General features: G+C 48.8%; 1 protein-coding gene across 3 annotated transcripts in view; it reads left to right on the top strand.

Moving 5' to 3' along the window:
• The window catches only part of ADCY8 (adenylate cyclase 8), a gene marked incomplete at both ends in the record, with an annotated part of 155309 nt that overhangs the window by 112551 nt on the left and 24267 nt on the right, over positions 1 to 18491 (top strand). For 2 of the 3 annotated variants that reach the window (XM_081116487.1, XM_081116485.1), the window contains 4 exons: positions 1432 to 1633; positions 3659 to 3748; positions 9932 to 10104; positions 14527 to 14605. In XM_081116487.1, the coding sequence (XP_080972613.1) occupies positions 1432 to 1633; positions 3659 to 3748; positions 9932 to 10104; positions 14527 to 14605 (544 nt within the window). The remainder of the gene's footprint in view (positions 1 to 1431; positions 1634 to 3658; positions 3749 to 9931; positions 10105 to 14526; positions 14606 to 18491) is intronic. The other variant, XM_081116486.1, reaches the window with a different exon arrangement.

Genomic DNA, 18491 nt, shown 5'->3' with positions numbered 1-18491 from the left:
CAGAGGCGGACGCAGCATAGCACAGGGCTGTGCTTGACTGTTGGCCACGGGGTGCAGAGAAATCAGAGAGGCAGAGACGAAGGGCGGCAGAGAGAGCCCAGGGCAGCCGGTCCGGGCCTGCGCGCCACGTAGACTTCACCTGAGGGCAGCGGGGGCCGCGGGACCGGGCAGCTCTCTCACCGCCTTTGCTTCTGCCTCAGCCTAACTGAAGATGTTCATATTCTCCGTGATTGAGACACGACAGCCTTGGACTTGGCCTCTGCTCCCCCGGGACGGCCTGACGCAGTGGTCCACCTGCATTCCCCTTCATTTGCCATCCCCAGGGGCCCAGGGATAATGGCGGGTCACAGGCCTGTTTGGGGGGCAGTTTCCCATTTGCCCAGAGCCCTCTGGGAACCCACTGCCGCACAGACCGTCTGTTCTTACCTAGAGCTCCTGCAGAGACTCCCTGCCAAGGGCATCCATAAAATCAGAATTGTGCAAGTATTAAACAAGAGAGGAAACAGCAAAACCTCCACCAGAGAGAGCGGACCCGGGGGAGGAGTCATGCCCCAGCCCCCCTGACGCTTGCCCTGGCACAGGGAGCTGGAGTCGTGGTCACTCCCTCCTTGTGATGGTCTTACCCCTGGCTGTCAGGATGCCATGTACTCTGCTATCCCACCCTTTGGACTACATTTCCTAAACTACCTTTGCTAGAAAAGGAAGTGGTCAAAGAAGCCTCCAGAGATGGGGTTTTAGATAATCCGAGTCCCTAGAAGCAGCCTGACACCCAGCAGAGGGGCCCACTATACAGGAGCCACCAGGGCAAGAGCTTTGGTGAGAGCTTGACACTCGAGACATAGAGTTGGGAGTGATGGTGAAGCCTTGGGCAAGGGTGCCCTCTCCTTACTCATGTCTCACCTGCACCCTCGAGGACCCAGGCCCCAGATGGCACCTAGTACATTCCGTGCAAACCTTGGTGATCACTCACCAAGCCAAGCAACTTGGACCATGTGCCAGGTTCGGTTCTGGGCATCGGAGCAAACCGAGAGGGAATGTGTTTCATAAAACCCACCCTGAAGGGGAAAAGGCATGGGGGCCCCTCCCACAGCCAGAGGGTTGAGATAAAATCCCAGTGCTGTGTTGCCTTGGCAGCAGTTGGCTTAGTGGGAACGATGAACGGAAAAGACGTGAAAAAATAGGGCAGGAGAGATACATCAAGCCAAATAGTTGATGTTCATTGCAAAGTTTCTCAATCGAGAGAATATTCTAGGGATGGATGCAGTAAAAAATGTCTCGTGCGATAGCCCATTTCTTAAACAAGTAGAGACGCAGAGGAATTTTAGAAGCAGGGGGTCGGGGAGGGCGATCGTGGCTGTGCCTGGCAGCGTCGCTCAGCGAGGGGAGTCGGACTGTGAAAGCCGGGCGCCCCGTGCTCTGTGCCCCCTGCAGGGCGATGCCCATGGCCATCCAGTTTTCCATCCTGATCATGCTGCACTCGGCACTGGTCCTCATCACCACGGCGGAGGATTACAAGTGTCTGCCCCTGGTCCTCCGGAAAACTTGCTGTTGGATCAACGAGACCTATTTGGCCCGGAACGTCATCATCTTCGCGTCCATCCTGATTAATTTCCTGGGCGCCATCCTGAATATCGTAAGCATTCCAAGCCACCCGCCCTGTGGCCTCCAGGGTGCCCTCAGGAGCCCGGGCTTTGTGGAGCTGCAGCCTCTGTCCTTGTTTTCCTTGGTACCAGTTACCTTCTTGTGCCCGGTCCAGCCCCAAGCTTAGGGACAGAGCACAAAGACGTGGCTACTGTCAGAACTGGCCACTTCACTGGTGGCAGATGGTCTGTTTCCCAGCAGGAGAGGTTATTTGCTGCAAAGGAGCTCTGAACTCCCTTAAGCTTCTGTCCTGTTACTGGCTAGCCAGTTGGCGTGGTCAGTCAGCTACCATTTATTAAGTACCACCTGCTATGTGCCACGCACTGAAGGAGGAGCCGTACGAGGTTTTCATATTTAATGCACACATAAACCCTGTGAGGTAAGTCTCTTATCCCCACTTTATGGCTGAGAAAGCTGAGGCTCAGAGACATGAAATAACTTGCTAAGAAGGTCTGTCTGACTCCAGGACTCATGGTCATTCTCATCTGCTAAATTGTATCCCTGGGAATGGGGGTGGGGTGGAAATAAATAGCTGTCATTTATTGAGCATCTGCTATGGGCTACAGGTAGGTATTACTGTTCCCATGTAATGGATGGGGAAACCGCATCTCAGGAAGGCTGAGCATCTTACCCATGACTTTCTAAAAGTTCCTGTTGGATGTGGCACATCGAGCTCCAGTGAATCTCCAACTGCCATATTTATCATTGCTCCTAATTTGATGATCCATGTTTTAATGACTTCATTTTCTCTCTGGAACGGTAACGTGGTAGCTATAGGCTTTGTCTGTGTAAATAACAGTCTGTGTTGTCCATGACTTAGGGACCTGGCAGAGTTTAGGAGCAGTTAATCTGATGCCAGGTTTTGAAGTTGGCACATTGAGAGAGGCTAGTTGAGGTTTCATCTGGTGACTGAGACCATTGCCACTCCCCAAGGGCCTGGAGGAGTCTCCACGTGTTCAGGGACCCAAAGCATGGACTCCCACAACTGTCAGCCTTGCTTTGCAGGATTATATGACCTGAATGTCGTTGTGTAAATTGGTCCAGTAATTACTTAGAGTCTACGTTGCTCGAGCTCTGCTGTCAGCCTTGAAGTTAAGGGCTCTATGGAACAAAGAAAAAGGGAAATCATAGTCTAATTAAATTCATCATCAGATTAGTATTCTAGAAATTGAACAGGGAAGCACACAGGACCATTGCTCACAGCTTTCAGAGTTGTAGCCGGATCTTATCTTGGGGAATCAGATACCTCTGGGGTTCAGAACTGGACAATAAGTCCAGTGACTCTAGGCAGGGTCGCCCCTGGGGCCAGAGGTGCCACAGTGGTGTGGGAGGAGGTTCAGAGGCGTTGGAGTCAGATAGACCTGCGTTCAAATCCCAGCTCCACCACCTATCAGCTCGGGACCCTGGACAAGTTACTTTACTTCTCAGAGTTTCCTATTCTTCAGTTGTAAAATGGGGATAAAATTAGCAGCAACATCACACGGTGATTGTGAGGTGGTTTTTTTTGTACAAAGTGTCTGGCACAGAGGAGGCATTCAACCAATGGTAGCTGTTCCGTTCTGAGCACCACAAAAACCTCCTGCAGCAAGTTTTGGGCTCAGGATTGCCCACCACCCCAGTGCTGAGAGTCTTTATGGAAAATGTCCCCCTCAGGTCCCTCAAATCCTCCCAGCTGTTGAGTGGAGACAGGCTGTGAGCACCCCCAGACCCCTCCTCCTGCCACCTATCTGATCTCTCTTGAGCCCCACGAGCATGCCCCGGTGACCCTCGGTGCTGGGCCAACAGAGCAGCCTGCACCAGGCTTCCTCGCTGGCTCCCCGGTGCTTTCTCTGAGCCAGTGCTCTCGCTAAAGGGAAACAGGCGACCCCAGCTGGCACTGCCAGTCCGAGACGAAGCCCAGCGCCCTGCCGCCCAGGCCCTTGCTGAAGCCCAAACGACAGCGCTGCCTTTCTCAGCACTCACTGACTTTGTTGTTCCTGTGTCTTTGTTTTTTTGTTCTTTATTTTTTAATCCGCAGCTGTGGTGTGATTTTGACAAGTCGATACCCTTGAAGAACCTGACTTTCAATTCCTCAACTGTGTTTACAGATATCTGCTCCTACCCAGAGGTATTTATTTACAAACTCCCCTTGGCAGAACTCGGGCCTAGATGTCTGCACCAGCTCCGCACTAGCAGGAGGGGCCAGAGGGCGTCCGAAAGTGCCCAGAGGCTTGGTCCTTCTGCCTCTTCCTTCCTCCTCCCGCTCCTCCCTGCTTCTCCCCCCTCCCCCCTTCCCTCCTCTTCCTCCCTCTTCCCCTTGTCCACCTTTTCTTCTCTCCTGTCTCCTGTCTTTCCCCCGTCTCTCCCCTGCTCCCTCCCTTGCCTTCCTTCCCATTGCTGCCCTTTCCCCACTTCTCTCTCCCTCCCTCCTCCCCCATACTTTCCTCTCCATCTTTCCCTTCACCCACTTTCCAATTTCCCTCTGTCTCCTCCTCCCCGATTCATTTCCACGGACTCATCTTAAAACCTATGTCATCAAGAGAGGACAGAGCACAGAGTTATTGCGTAAAGGGTGTTTGCTGCATTGGAAAAGGAAGGCTAGAAAGACAGAAAGAAGGAAAGATGGGTGGGGGAAAGATAGGAGATGGAAGGGAAGGAGCAAGGAAGGTAGGAAAAAAGAAAGAAGGAAGGAGGGAGGGAGGGAGGGAGGGAGGGAGGGAGGGAGGGAGGGAGGGAGGGAGGGAGGGAGGGAGGAAGATAGTGACTCACAAACTCAGCTTAAATCAAAGTGGTGTAGACAGTGTGTGGAGCACTGCAGGGTGAGGAAGTGTCCCAACAGGACATCTACCCTCATAATGTAAGTCTGACTCTCTCTTGGTGACAGAGCCACTGGTCTGGCCCTGGGCTTAGGGTCAGCCTACGGGGCCTGGCGGCCAGGCAAAGGACAACCTTAGGCTCTACTAGTCATGGTGCAGACCTTTACACATTAAGACAGAAGTTCTGGGTCGGGAGGGAGGACAGCTGCGATGTCCCAGCAGATCCCAGCCAACGCCATGCCCTGAGGATGCTGAGAGGCCCCTTGTTCTCAGGGACTCTCTCCAGCACCCGGTGCAGGAAAGTCTCTGTCCTCTCACCGGGGCCCCAGCGCTGGTGTGAGAAATGTCCAAAAGGAGAGAAGCCTCGCCCCCACGCCAGGGGCAGAGCATCCACCTACTTGATGCGCAGGACTCATGAGGTAGGCAGGATGCCTGGGGCGGAGGCTGTGACCCTCTCCGTAAAGTGGAGGTGATGAAGCAGAGGCTTAGGAAACACCTCGCTCGGGGCCATGCCCCCAGACCCCTGCTCCTCCTCCCCCCCCTCCTGCCCTCTCTCCATCCTTGGGTCCTACCTCAGTTATCAAGACCCAGCACTGCAATGCCACCAGTACCCGGCTTCTTCTTGAGCACATACGCCTGAGCCCAGGCTCCGTCCCTCGGGCAGAACTAGGCTCTTCTTAAGGAAGTCCAGGGTCGCAGGGGACAGACACATGCTCTGGGACTTCCCCCACCCAGTAATGAGTGAGCCGCGATGTCGTGGACTCTGGGACACCAGCTCCCTGAGAGCTTCCTGGTTTGGAGGCACGAGTTGGGGCCCAAGAGGCAGTGAGTTGGCCAAGACTCAGACACTGAGGCAAAAGCTGGGTTCCACTCCCAACTGAACCCCTTCATGTGCTGGCAGCAGAATCTTGAATTAATTCTTACTCTCTCTGAACCTCAGCTTCCTCATCTGGACAGTGGGGAAAATAGCGCCTTGTTCCCGTGGCTCTTGTGGAGTTAAGGGACAGCACGTTCTCGTGGAGACTACCTGGATGAGCTAGCGAATGCTGAGTTCCTAACACGCCTGACATGAGTGCGTGTTCATAAACTATTTAGTCTGGGCCTCTGTGTCCTTCCCAATCGACACTGTATACCCTGGCCCCAAACCTGAACTCCCATACTCAGGACCACGGCACTCATGATGGGTGAGCTTTTCGATCACACAGCTTCATCTCTGTGCCTCAGTTTCCTTATCTGTAAAATGAAGGTGAAAGTCATACCTTCCTCATGGGTGGTTGTATTAAGTGAATTCATGCATATAAAGGGTTTAGAGCAACACCTGGCCCAAAGGATCTGCTCATTAAATCTCAGTTGTGATTTATCTATTATTTCCAGCACGCATCTTTTGAGCCTGCACTGCTAATATGCTTACTGTAAGTGACACACCTGGACCAGTGTGGGGACATGTCACGTGCATTACGAAACATATTCCAGAGAGAGACTGTGGAAAAGGGTAATAAAATAAATCAGAGTTTTATGCTGTCCTCCCACAGCCAAAGGATCATCATGTTCAGGGGTCAGCAAACTATGCCCGCAGGCCAAACTCTGCCAGCCGCCTGTTTTATAAATAAAATTCTCTTGGGGCACACCCATGTCTTACCGACTTTCTATGGCTGCTTTTATAGTACAATGGCAGAGTCGAGTAGTTACAACAGAGATAGTGTGGCCCACAAAGCCAAAAATATTCATGGCCTGGCTCTTTATAGACCAAATACTGACACCAGCTACTGACATCCCTCTGGTGCAGGAATCCCACTGGTCTAAAGGATGGGGAGCTGGATTGTGCCACCTACTGTGACAACCTTATGACTTGCCATCCTGATAGATGTGGCTGTGGTTCTCTATCTAAGGATTTGTCTAGCAAACTGGAAGGAATCAGACATTCAGACCATCTAAAAGGCTTAATCTGCACACCCCTTCCCACCCCTCACAAGAGTGTGTCCCAAGCAAAGCGCTTCATCTCTCTGAGCACTGGTTTCCTCATCTGTGTCTCTGATCTCTGGGGCTCACCCCGTGAGAAATGATGTTCCATTCAAAGGCCTATTATTAAGCTGGGTGGTGTGATATAACCATAAGAGGTTGTTACAATATATGGTGTAAAGTAGAATTTAGTTTTGAACTGGAGCTTGCCAATTACTTAAAAAAAGAGACATAGGTTTGCAAAATGAATGCAAATCACATGCACGAACCCACAATGTCATTATCTCAGACACTTTATGCAGTTCTTAGGGGCTTTGACAGGAAGACCATTGCAAAATCCAGGCCCTTGATTACAGGCTCTAGCAGATTTGGGTAAATAGTTAACTCTATTTGCAAGAGCATTCAGCACTGGCTATAGTTTTAAAAGGTCCCCAAGGGCCGGTTTTCTGTGGAAGTGTAATCACATGCTTCTTTGCACCTGGCGCTTTCCCCCATTTCTTCCCCATGTTTTCAGGTCCTACCCAGCCTTCAAGCCTCCTTTTTTCAAAAGGCATTCTTAGGAGGATCCAGTCCCTTCAGATCCTTCCTGCCATTTCCCATACCCTCTGGCATCATCATAGAGCTCACACTCCATCCTTTCTATAATGCATTTATCTAACTAGAACATTCTTCCCAGTCCGTCAAATTTATTGATTGTTTAAAGGACAAGTCACAATATTGTATAGTTATTCAGGGTTACTCAAGGGACAGAGCCCATGGTGTGTGTTTAGTAATTCTTTGAAATAAAAGGTATATTCCCAATGAAGAAGCAGAGAAATTATTTACTACTAAAAACAAACAAAGAAAATGTATGCAACAATCGTTTTGAAGACACTGGGCCTCAGGCACTGATGGACAGTGGTCCCAGAAAAAACGGAAGCCAGTGGAGTGAGCCCTGTTACTGTCTGAGCTTGTGGCTACTATATGAGTGTTTTCAGTCTGTGTCTCAGATTAGGGGAACTCGTGAACCTCTGATTTGAGAAGACAAAGCTGAGAGTCTGGGGGATCAGGGAGGCTAGAGTTTGCAGGATAGAGAAGAAAGCTGCACAGAGAGGACCCAGAGCTCTGCAGAGGGTCCCACCAATGCAGGTGAAACCACCCAGTGCTTGGGAAAGGACCGCCTGGAAGGATCCATGCCTGGGGCTCACGCAGTGCTGGAAAGAGTATTTTTCCCACCAGCCAGTCTGCAAAACATCGTAATTTAGGGGGCATTAGGTAGAGTTATCAGACGGGTCTTGCCTCAGTACTGTGCAATAATTACCCCTGGCATCTGTGCTTGGGTGATTTTAAGAACTAAATAAGACGAAGCATATAAAGTCATTCATGGAGTACCTGGCACAGAATACATACCCAATAAATATTTATTTTTAATTTATTTCTATTATAGTTTTAGTTCCTCTACTCCTGTCTCGTGTTCCACATGAGCCCACGTTGCCACGGGAGCATCTTCCACAGCGTAGCACTACTGGCATGTCCACGCCTAAACGTTAGGCCTGGGCCTCTGCTTACTCTCCACCACGCCCTGCCTACAAGAGGCACCCCATGAACACTTATCACTTTTCTAAAACTTAATAACTTTTGCTTAAGGGCACGATCATTTTGATGGCTTTTTACCTAGTAAGTGACCCGTAACTAGCGTTGACAAAGCCATGCGCAGCCCTTCATGGGATGCGGGTGACAATGAAACGTTGTCCCTGTTTCATTGGACCCTCGGGTCTATTCCTCTTTCCTCCATTTGGAAAAATGGAAGATCTAGAAGTTTCTCTGGATGAAGAAAGTAAACTCGAGAATGAGCTTCTCACCTGCTCACTCCGCTCACGGCTTCCTGCACAGGGCATCAAAATGAGCCGCCTGCAAAGCTGCCCGAGAGGATCACAGGGAGGAGCGAGGGAGGCCTGTCTTTGCGCTGGATTGATTGGGAAAGGAAGAGACTAGGGTAACGCATGCCCCAGACCCTGGGCTCCTTGCGGGCAGGGGCAGTCACTCACTTCTGAATCCATCCCGCACACCCTGAGGGCGCAGGCCCCTGCCCTCATCGGGAGCTGCTATTTATATTTGTTACCAGTACTTCTGGCAGGTATACGTGAATGAGTCAGTCTGCTTTAAAAAATCAATAAACATGCGTTCAGTGGTTTCTCAGGGAGTTTGTGGAAATTCTTACCCATCTCCCTGCCCATACAGAAAGGGCTTATCCATGTAGTAGGAGAGAAAAGACAAGTTGTTACAAGGGCCCGTGTACACAAGACTGGGATGGATTTTAGAAATGGTCAAGCCCAGTGAGCCTACCAGAGTCACATTTACAAGGACAGGCTGTATGCAGGTGCTCTTGGTGTCATTGTCTAGCTAAGAGAACTTAAACAATTGATTTAAGCTCTGGGAGCCTCAGTTTCTTCACCTGTAAAATGCAAATTATGATTCTCATCTTGACTGATTATTTTGAGAATTACAAGAGAAAATATGTACAAAGGGCAAAGCACTGCCACCGAGTGGGTCTTCGATAATTCATGTTGAATTCTTTTTTTCCCACTGACTGGTCAGAATCCAAACCTCCCATCTGGAATGCGATATTGGGATACTTCTGTAAGGGAAACAGGCTGGGGAGCTTCCTACGGGTGGCTGGGTTCTGGCCGGGCCGACTACATGGGAGCCACTGGACTAATTTGGCCCTTGAGCGGTTCCAAACTGGCCATTTGAACAGCTGTTTCTAGTACAGGGTGATATAGGTTATGCTGGGCTATATAGAGAGAGGGAGCTATGCAGGAAAGAGGGAGCACCCAGAAGCACCTGGAGATCTGCATGAAAGCTTCTCGGAGGCGACACCTGAGTTTGGCAGAGGCGGAAGGCTTAGTCACCTGGATGAGATTTGAGCACCAGCACACGGGGTGCCAAACGCTGGGGCCCGGAGAGCAGGGGAGCAGCTAGTCAGCAGGGAGGCTGGGACCTAGCTGGGGTTTGGGAAGTGAAGGGACATCTGCTATGTGATGGTCTTGAGAGCTTGCTGTTCAGAAAGGGGGACATCATTTGAAGCAATGGGGAGCAATAAAAGGACTTCAAGTTGAGGAGTGATGCGATCAGATCTGTGTTTTAGAAACACTGGTAGCATGACAGTCTCTATTCGGGGCACTGGGGCTAGAAGAAGGCAGAGCTGCCGAACACTGCTCCAAACTAGGTGAGAACTGAACAGGAGCAGGTGGGAGGAGAAAGCTGGCTGGGTGTGAGGTCCAGGGAGGGATGACCTGGCTGTGGAACGTGGGAACAGGAGGCACCCAAGATGAGACCAAGGTTTCTGGCTTGAGGAATGGTGTGAATGGTTCCCCCAAAACAGGGAACGGAGGTTTGGGGCAGCGGTAAGGGAGTGATGAGTTCAATTTAGGGCCTTTGAATTGAGGGTGCTGAGGCCTCTAAACGGAGATGCTCAGCAAACCTCGGCCTCCGTGGGGGGAGAGTGAACCCCCACGCTCCCGTTGAAGCTGACCACCTACTTTCGCTGTTTGCAGTACTTCGTCTTCACGGGTGTGTTGGCCATGGTGACCTGTGCGGTTTTCCTCCGACTTAACTCTGTCCTGAAGCTGGCTGTGCTGCTCATTATGATCGCCATCTATGCCCTGCTGACCGAGACCATCTACGCAGGTCTCTTTCTGCGCTATGACAACCTGAACCACAGTGGAGAGTAAGTGTCGCCCCTGCCCGGTCAGAAGGTGCTCGACTTCCAGTGGGAAGAGGAACCCCTGGGAAAATGATGGAGGTGGATTAGAGAAACCTGGGGAATGGCTGAAGAGCAGTGCATTTCGCAGCTTAGGCACTCTCTGGCTTACAAGTCTAAGCAAAATCTCTAGTTTTCAGTTTTGTCATTTATATTAATTACAGATAATTAATGAGTTAAGATTTGGACTGAATCATAGCTCAGGTCTCCTCTAAACCTAATAACTTATGACTCCCTTACCTTTAACAGATCCCAAACTTGTAGGACCTGGTTGTAATTTGTCTGTAGCAATGTTAATAATAGTGGCTATCATTCATTTAATTGACCCCAAAATATTAACCATTGTTTTCTCTGGGTGGTAGGCTTAAGGACAATTTTTATATTTTTATTAGCTTCCAAACTCACTACAATTAGCATAAATATTTCTATAATGAGTAACGTTCAAATTAAATACTAATTTTTCTGATACATCCAGTAAGAGCATCTCTAGAGACTGTTACAGCCCTGAAAATTACATTATCCTACATGTGCTTTTACTTAACTATGTTCTTTTCTATTAACATAGGGAGATGCAGTATTAGTTCAATTATTTTATTAATAAAAATAAATAAAACCATTTCTTGGTTTTAAATCTCTGCAACCCAATACCAAGCAAAATATTATAATCTTGTACAGATTTCAACCACTTGACTCTCTTTGAAAGTTCTTTAAATAATCATAGAAGCTACAAAAAAGTTGTCTTCTAAATTCAAATCACAATGCTTTCTGGATGTTCCTTGATCTGGCAGACTTACTATGCATCTTCTGCAGTCTCTACTCAGGCCTTATTTTTGCCATCTGAAATACATCAGAAAGTCTCAAAAACCATTTATAATGTCTTTTTACTTTTCTTCTGAATTTAACCTAGTCGTCTCTTTTTTTTTTTTTTTTTACTCAACCACTGCTTTCAGAATGATTCAAGAGGTATTTATATTTCCTCTTGAAAGTATGTTTTAAGTGATAAATTTCTGGGCTTAAAAAAAACTCGTGCATCACAAAGAAAAGGATATTAGAAGTGCCAGTCAGGGCAGAAGTCGGGGCCACATTCAGCAGGAGCTAAACAAATGTTTTCCATTCAAAGTAAGCAATGTGAACCAGTGGTTTTTATAAAGCACCACCAGGAGCAAGATCACGAGCCAGGAGCTCTATGGAGTGGAGAGAGGGTGACGTGGGCCATGCACTATGCCAAGCATGTTACCAAGATCTGCTCATTTAAGCCTCCAATTATGGAGGTAAACGCTATTAGGGTCTTTCACGATGGGCAATGAACTGAAGCTCAGAGGTATAGAGTGGCTTGTCCAAGGTCAAACAACTGGTCAGTAACAGAGCTGAGATTGGAACCTGGGTCTACATGAGTACAAAGCCTCATTAATCATTTTCTCAGGAGTCCCCAAACTTCAGGGACTAGAGAATTAAGTGATGTGGAGAAAAGAGTGGTACTAAAATACACCTACCCCTCCCAAAATAAGCACTGTAGTGACTGTGCATGAGTGAATGAATGAATGAATGAATCCATCCATCCTAGCGCTAAAATGCTGGATGACAATCTAGGGCTCGCAGGCCAGCCCTCTTCCCTTCAGCACTGGTGCTAGTGGACAGCTCCAATAGACCTGAGCACTTTCTCCTACTCACCACCTGTGGCCTCAAACTTGACAGGTGACATTGGCTGAGCACCTCTACTCAAGAGGCCTGTCATCCCCGAGCTAAGGAGATATATGCCCCTTACCTATACAGCCCCCTCTGCCTTTACCTCCCAAGGCTTGCCGTCCTTAAGACTAAGCTTTTGAGTCTTCCTCGAGCTTCATTGCCATGGCAACAGGATGTGTCCCTACTATGGAGTGTATCATGTTACAAAATTATCTGTCTATTTGGTTCTCTTTTTTCAGTAGACTCTTTTGAGGGCAAAGACAATGTGTCTTCATTTCTGTATCCCAGCATGTGCCTGGCACACAGTACATGCTCAATAATTACATGCTTTGCTCGGGATATAGAAAAGAAACACAATAATGAGTATTATCTATTATTAGCATCTGATCTCCAATAAAAGCAAATGGAACTAGAAATTGATAAATCTGACTACCTCCCCAAGAGACAGCATATTTCCACCCCTAAGTCCCCTTTCTACATGGAGTGTTCACCTGGGCCTGGGCCTGTATGAGCTGGGTGGATCTTTTAGCATAAATCTTGGTGAGAAGCTGGTTTTGGAAGCTGGGTTTATATCCCTGTTTCCCTGAGCCCCTTGCTACTCCAGCTAGTCTCCAGCAAGAACAGAAAAGGGAAAGCTGTAGGTTGCCAGGGTGCAGCCATATTAACGCTCACTACTCCTCCCTCTAAACACTGCACCTCGTCTATGATGGCCCCACTGTGTCCTCACACCACACCAGAGTTAAGTTATTTTGAGTGAGTTCTGGGTTTTTGTGTGCTGGTGATTAGGAGGTGATAAAAACAAGGGAGTGACCTGGCCTTAATGATAACAAATATTTTGGCAGCCATATAAAAATAGATTGTAGACAGTAACTTCAGGGAGCTATTAGGACTCATGGCAGCTGGACTCAGGTGGTGGAGGTAGAGATGGAAAGAAGTGGGTGAGCTGAGTATATATTTTGGTGGAAGAGTGGGCAGGATTGGGATAATGGAGTGGTAATGCCTGGCTTCTAGTTTTGTTTTTGGTTTTGGCTCAAACACCTGGATGAATGGATAAGGGGCAGCTGCCTGAGATGGAGAAACCTGGGGGGATGTAACAGGTGGTGATGGAAAGCAAGTCTTATGTCCATAGAAATGGCTTGTCTTGAGCATTTTTATTGGGGTTTTCTTCTTCAGCCAGTGGAAGGCTGTTGGAGGGACTGTTTATTTCCATGAGCCATCTGTGTCCACATGCAAAGCCTGACATTGCTTCCACCAAACTCTTTGCCTCCTGGCCTAGGTTGTCCTGAGAAAGGCTTCATGAGGGGCCAGAATGAAAGAGAGGAAGCATTTGGAGTCAAACATGGGATTCCCTGGCTTCTTCTGAATTTCTTTAATGGCTGAAAGTCACGCCGGTGTTTAAATATACACTGCCGAAAAAAGAAAAAAAAAACAAAAGAGAAATAACATACTTTTGCCCTGGCCAGTTTGGGTCAGTGGTTAGAGAGTCAGCCCATGGACTGAAGGGTCTCAGGTTCAATCCTGGTCAAGGGCACGTACCTGGGCTGCAAGCTCGATCCCCGGCCCCGGTTGGGGCACGTGCAGGGGGCAACCAATCAATGTGTCTCTCTCACATCAGTGTTTCTCTCTCTCCTTTCCACTCTCTCTGAAAAGCAATGGAAAAAAATGTCCTAGGTTTAGAATTAAAAATAAGTAAGTAAGTAAGTAAATAAATAAATAAATATACACTGGCCACTGACTGTCTTCAACTGCCCTCCAGCTTGGTGCCCTGAGAGCCCAGGGCAGGCTGGGCCAGCGACATGGCAGCTTGCACCCCAGCAAGAACTGTGAATGAAGGTTCACGCCAGCTGAAGGTGACACCATGGAACAGAGCTTTTATTGAAATTATTGAAAGATACAGGAATTGAAATGAGGTCACAACAGTGCCCAACTCATAGAATTGATGGAAGAATTTCAAAATTGATATAATTAAAACAGTGTCCATTTGACAGAATTGACAAAAGAATCTAAGTGTGGTTCTTACCGCACTTGGAACAGGGACTGGCACGTGGCAAGCATTCACACCTGTCTCTCAAACAGGGTCACATCTAAGACAAAAGAGGGGATGCCTGTCTTCAAATGGGTTCTCATGACAAGAAAGTACAAGAACTCTTTGAAATCTAGAAAGTGTCCTGCAAATAGAAGATATTTGCTTCAATATTATTTATAGTACTTTCAGGTGTACAGCATGGTGTGACCCCCCAATATTTCCAGTACTCAGCTGGGACTGTACATGGTTATTAAAGTATCATTGGCTATCTTCCCTGTGCTGTACTTTACGGCCCCACGACTATTTTGTAACTACCCCTCTGTACTTCCCAATCCCTTCACCTTTTTCACCAAGCCCCCACATCCCTCCCCTCTGGGAACCGGCAGTCTGCTCTGTGCATCTTAGAGAGAGAACATCATTATCAGTGTGAGCACACTGCCCAAATACTAGACTCTAGAATTTTCCACCAGGTATGACCTAAGTGACCCCATGCCCTTGGGGGTCAAATGATTTTTGAATCAGCCTAAACGAACGCCCCCAGAGCTGCCCCTATCACCTAGCGGGTGCTCAGAAAACAACTGCTCTTTCTTTCCACCCCACTCCTTTCTGAACCTGTTTCTTAGCGAGTGTCCTTGAAGTCCCCCCATGGTTGCCATCTGCATTTCTTCTTCCAACAGAGATTTCCTGGGGACCAAGGAGGCGTCGCTGCTGCTGATGGCCATGTTCCTCCTTGCTGTGTTCTACCATGGACAGCAGGTAAGCTAACACTTTGCTCCAACTGCCTTTGGTCACCCGGCGTTTCCGTTACCATGAAACTGGCTCTTCTTGGCAGCACATGACTATTAGCTGCTTGCAGCCAGCTCTGTTCTTAACTACTTGACTCCTAACACAGACCACTTAAGAAAACACTAAGCTGGAGAAGGTGGCTTGGTAAACAATGTGGTGTTAACTCCCTTTAGGTATAGCTTGTTCAAAGTGACCGTTGTCCTTAAAACAAACACACACAGAGCTTTTGACTTCTGACTGAGGGAAACGGGGATCTCTCCCGGCTCTGTGGCCTGGATGAGATTATTGCTTTCAAAGCTGTGTGTGCAAACATTCAGGCGTCAGGATCAGCTGAGCCGGGGTTCCAATCCCACCTCTGCCTCTCAGCAGCTAGTGGCCTTGGGCAAGTTACTCATCTCCCTGAGCCTCAGTTTCCTCATTTCTAAAATAAGACAGGAACACCTGAGCAGGGCTGTTTCGCAGAAACATTTTTTCGTTTTCGTGTGCAGCGTTTTGCTCACTGCCTCACATGCGCAGAGGAAGCGCTTTGTTGCTGATGTGTCCTGGGTGGATAAGCGCCCACCGTGTTGATGCCACTTCCCTCTGAGCCTTGCTGTCCAGGACCTGGGTGGGCACTGTGGACAGTACTGTACAAAACCCATCCCTGGCCCAGAGCGTCCAGTCTCCCGGAGGAGAGCAGCCCCCAGATAATGCCACAGGGGGATGTGCCGTGTGTGGATCGGACTGTCCGAGGACTTCATGAGTCAGAGGGACAGGGGGCTATTCTGCACGGGAGCATCATACCAGGCTTCACCTGAGGTGTCACCTGCTGTCATCACCAGGACTTCTCCGTGCAAATTTAGAGCAGGAAAGCGGTAATATCCATCCCCTGGGGGATTTTCTCCCTCGGGTAGAGCCAGACCCTGCCGGCTCCACTGCTCTGTCCTGGACCCCTGTCCATCCACGGTCTGGGCACACTTCAAAAAAAGTAACCAGAGAAGGAGAAGAACGAAACAGGAAGGCTGTCAGCCGGAGCAGAAATAGAGCAGATTGCTGAGAAATCTCCATGGAAACCGGGAGGTAACAAACCCTGAGAAGCCAGGGACGAAACAGCCCAAACCCCAAAAACCTAGAAATGCGTACGTTACATGTAATAGAGGGGGTGGGGAAATGTAGACAAGGGGGAGAAGAGAGTAATATGAAACTCGGCGAGTGAAGACAGGAGAGGGTTCATATGTACGAAGGTCCTACTAAGCGCCTAGCACTTCGCCTCTATTATCTCATTCAGTCAAATGCCCACAGCCCAGAATGGCAGTGCTTATGAATCCCATCTCACAGATGAGCAAGTAAGGGGCCCAGCTAGTGAGTGAGAGCTAGATTTCAAGCCCAGCCTTCCAAGCCCACCCTTTCCACTTCCCCAGCTGGAGAAAGAGAACTGTGCACAGGGACACAGTGGCCCGGGACTTCCACCCTGCAGCACCGCTTGGCCTTGTCTTTCCATTTTAGCTGGATTGATGGTGAAACAATAGCCAAGTGTCACAGTCTAGCCATCTCCAGCATTCCTATGTTCAGGTCTCTCGGGCTACCTGCGAGAGCTGGGGTCCTGTCTTCCACATTTCGGTGGCTTCTAGTTACAGGGGCCAAGTCCTGGGGCTGACATGCAAATGACATGCCATAGCCCAATGGAGGGCTATGAAGACCCAGTCAGATAAGACAATTCTACAGAAAGCCATACGCACACTCTGTCAGCCAGTGTGAGGAATCCTCAGAGAAAGCTCAGAGGGAGCGAGTTCAAAGGGAGGGCCCTCGCTCCACAGTAAGAGAGACGTGCCTGTCTCCTCTGCCACCCCAAGGGCTGACTGTGGGCCCCATCATACCCTGTCTCAGCACCTTTCTAACACTCCGATTTAATTTATACATCCTCCACCTGTCCTGGGAAAGCAGTCACCTAATCGTGTTCAGAGCGTCTATAAAGTAAGAGCATAGAAGTGCGGGGTCTGAGTGAGTAACTGGCATCGGATATTTTACTGTTTTCTTTGTTCCATTCAGAAGACTTTGACATAACATAATCGCATCCCGTAACTGCAGCACTTGCAGGTATAGGCTTGGAGTGGGGCAGATAACATTCAGACCCACCGTGCCACTTAGCAGACGTGTGACCTTCAGTAACTTACTGGACTTTGAGTCTGTTTTCTCACCTATGAAATGGGTATGATGATAATATATGGGGTTGTTATACTATTAAATGAGACTGTAACTACAACATGCTTGTCCCAGTACTTTGCATGCAGAGTATGTGTTCAAAAATCATGAGCTATTAATAGTTTTCTTTGAAAACAAGCCTCTGAGACAAACAGGGAAAGGATTGTGATCCATCTGGTCCTGAGGCAGGAGCAGAGACCCAAGTCACTCGAGGTCACAGAGCCAGTAAGGAAAGCCAGCCAGAGCGGGCGCCTCTCCCTCCACCACGTGCCCCGCTGCCTCTCTGTGGGAAGGGCCCTCTGCAGAATGACACCAGCTCAGGGGTCATCTATTGATAGCATCTGTCAGGTCCTATTCTTCAGGATCAAGCCTGTCCAGTCCTGGGCTTGCTACCTGCTTCCACCGGCTCCCCTTGGTGACTCAGAGGCCCTCTGTGTTTGTTAATAATGCCCCTTGGTGCCTGGTGCGCAGCAGCCTCCCGGTGGGAGCACTGTGATCACACATCTCCAGGGTGACAAAGGCCATTATGTAATAACCGAATAGTTGGGGAATGTCATCTTACACGTACGTGGAAGCGATATGCCCAACCCTTCCTCCCCCTCCAGGCAGGGGAATGTTCTGAACGCTGGGCAGGGAGAGGGGACAGTCAGACACCTCCCACCTCGCGCCTCATTCACGTGCAGCCCTGAGGTTGGGCTGTGCCTCGGCTTCTCCTTTGATGGCAGAGGAAGCCACACCTGGGGACGGATTATTGAGGTCATGTCTCCAGTCACTTACTTCTGTGTCTGATAAACACAGGCACTGGGATTGTGTGGCCTGGAAAGAAAGACCCAAGTCTCGGAACCATGTATTCTTAAGTTTGAGTCCCAGCAATGCCACTGGAAGAATGAGGGACCTTGAGAGACTCAAGCTCCCAGAGCTGTCATTTTTTTACCTATAAAATGAAAAAGATAATAGTTATCTATCCATAGTTGGACAATAGCTGAATGAGGTCACATATATAGAGTGTAGGGGTTAAAAGCCACAGCTTGGAGTCAAATGCCCTGAGTTAAGAGCCAGCCTCTACTTGTGAGAAGTTGGACAATTGGCTTCTGAGTCTTTCTGCACAGCCCCAGAAGATTCTGATAATCTCCTTGTTTTCTGGTGGAGAAAGATGTTCCATGCTTCAACATTTTCTTTCCTAAATTTCAGCCTTTTCTGCAAAGAGTGTAAGGTGGTTTTGGTAAGAATTGGTATTTTGAAACCCCAATCTGGACACTGCTCATTGCTATGAGGTTCTCATTGTCTCTCAGCCTGGACTTCAGCAGGCAGAGCTGGGAAATACGCATACATAGCATGAGTCCATAGGGACCCTTCACCTCGTAGTCAGGACCATAATGCTTTTGACTCAAGCTCATCAGTCTTATGATCTGCGTCTCCTTTTTCCCTCCCCCCAAATTCCAGTTCTCAGTGACGCCAGCACAAATACTGATTTGTGTTACCCTACATTCACATACAACAGCCTAAAAATAAGAACACAGACACTACCACCTGCAGTAGGATGGTTGTAAACAGTCCTATGATTCTTTTTTTTTTTTTTAAGATTTTTATTGATTTTTAGAGAGAGAGGAAGGGAGAGGGAGAGAGAGAGAATCATTGATATGAAAGCAAAACGTCAGTCGGCTGCCTCCTGCAC

This window comes from Miniopterus schreibersii, assembly GCF_964146895.1.
Source record: "Miniopterus schreibersii genome assembly, chromosome: 17".
Lineage (NCBI taxonomy): Eukaryota > Metazoa > Chordata > Mammalia > Chiroptera > Miniopteridae > Miniopterus > Miniopterus schreibersii.
This window is presented reverse-complemented; position numbering and strand designations above follow the sequence as displayed.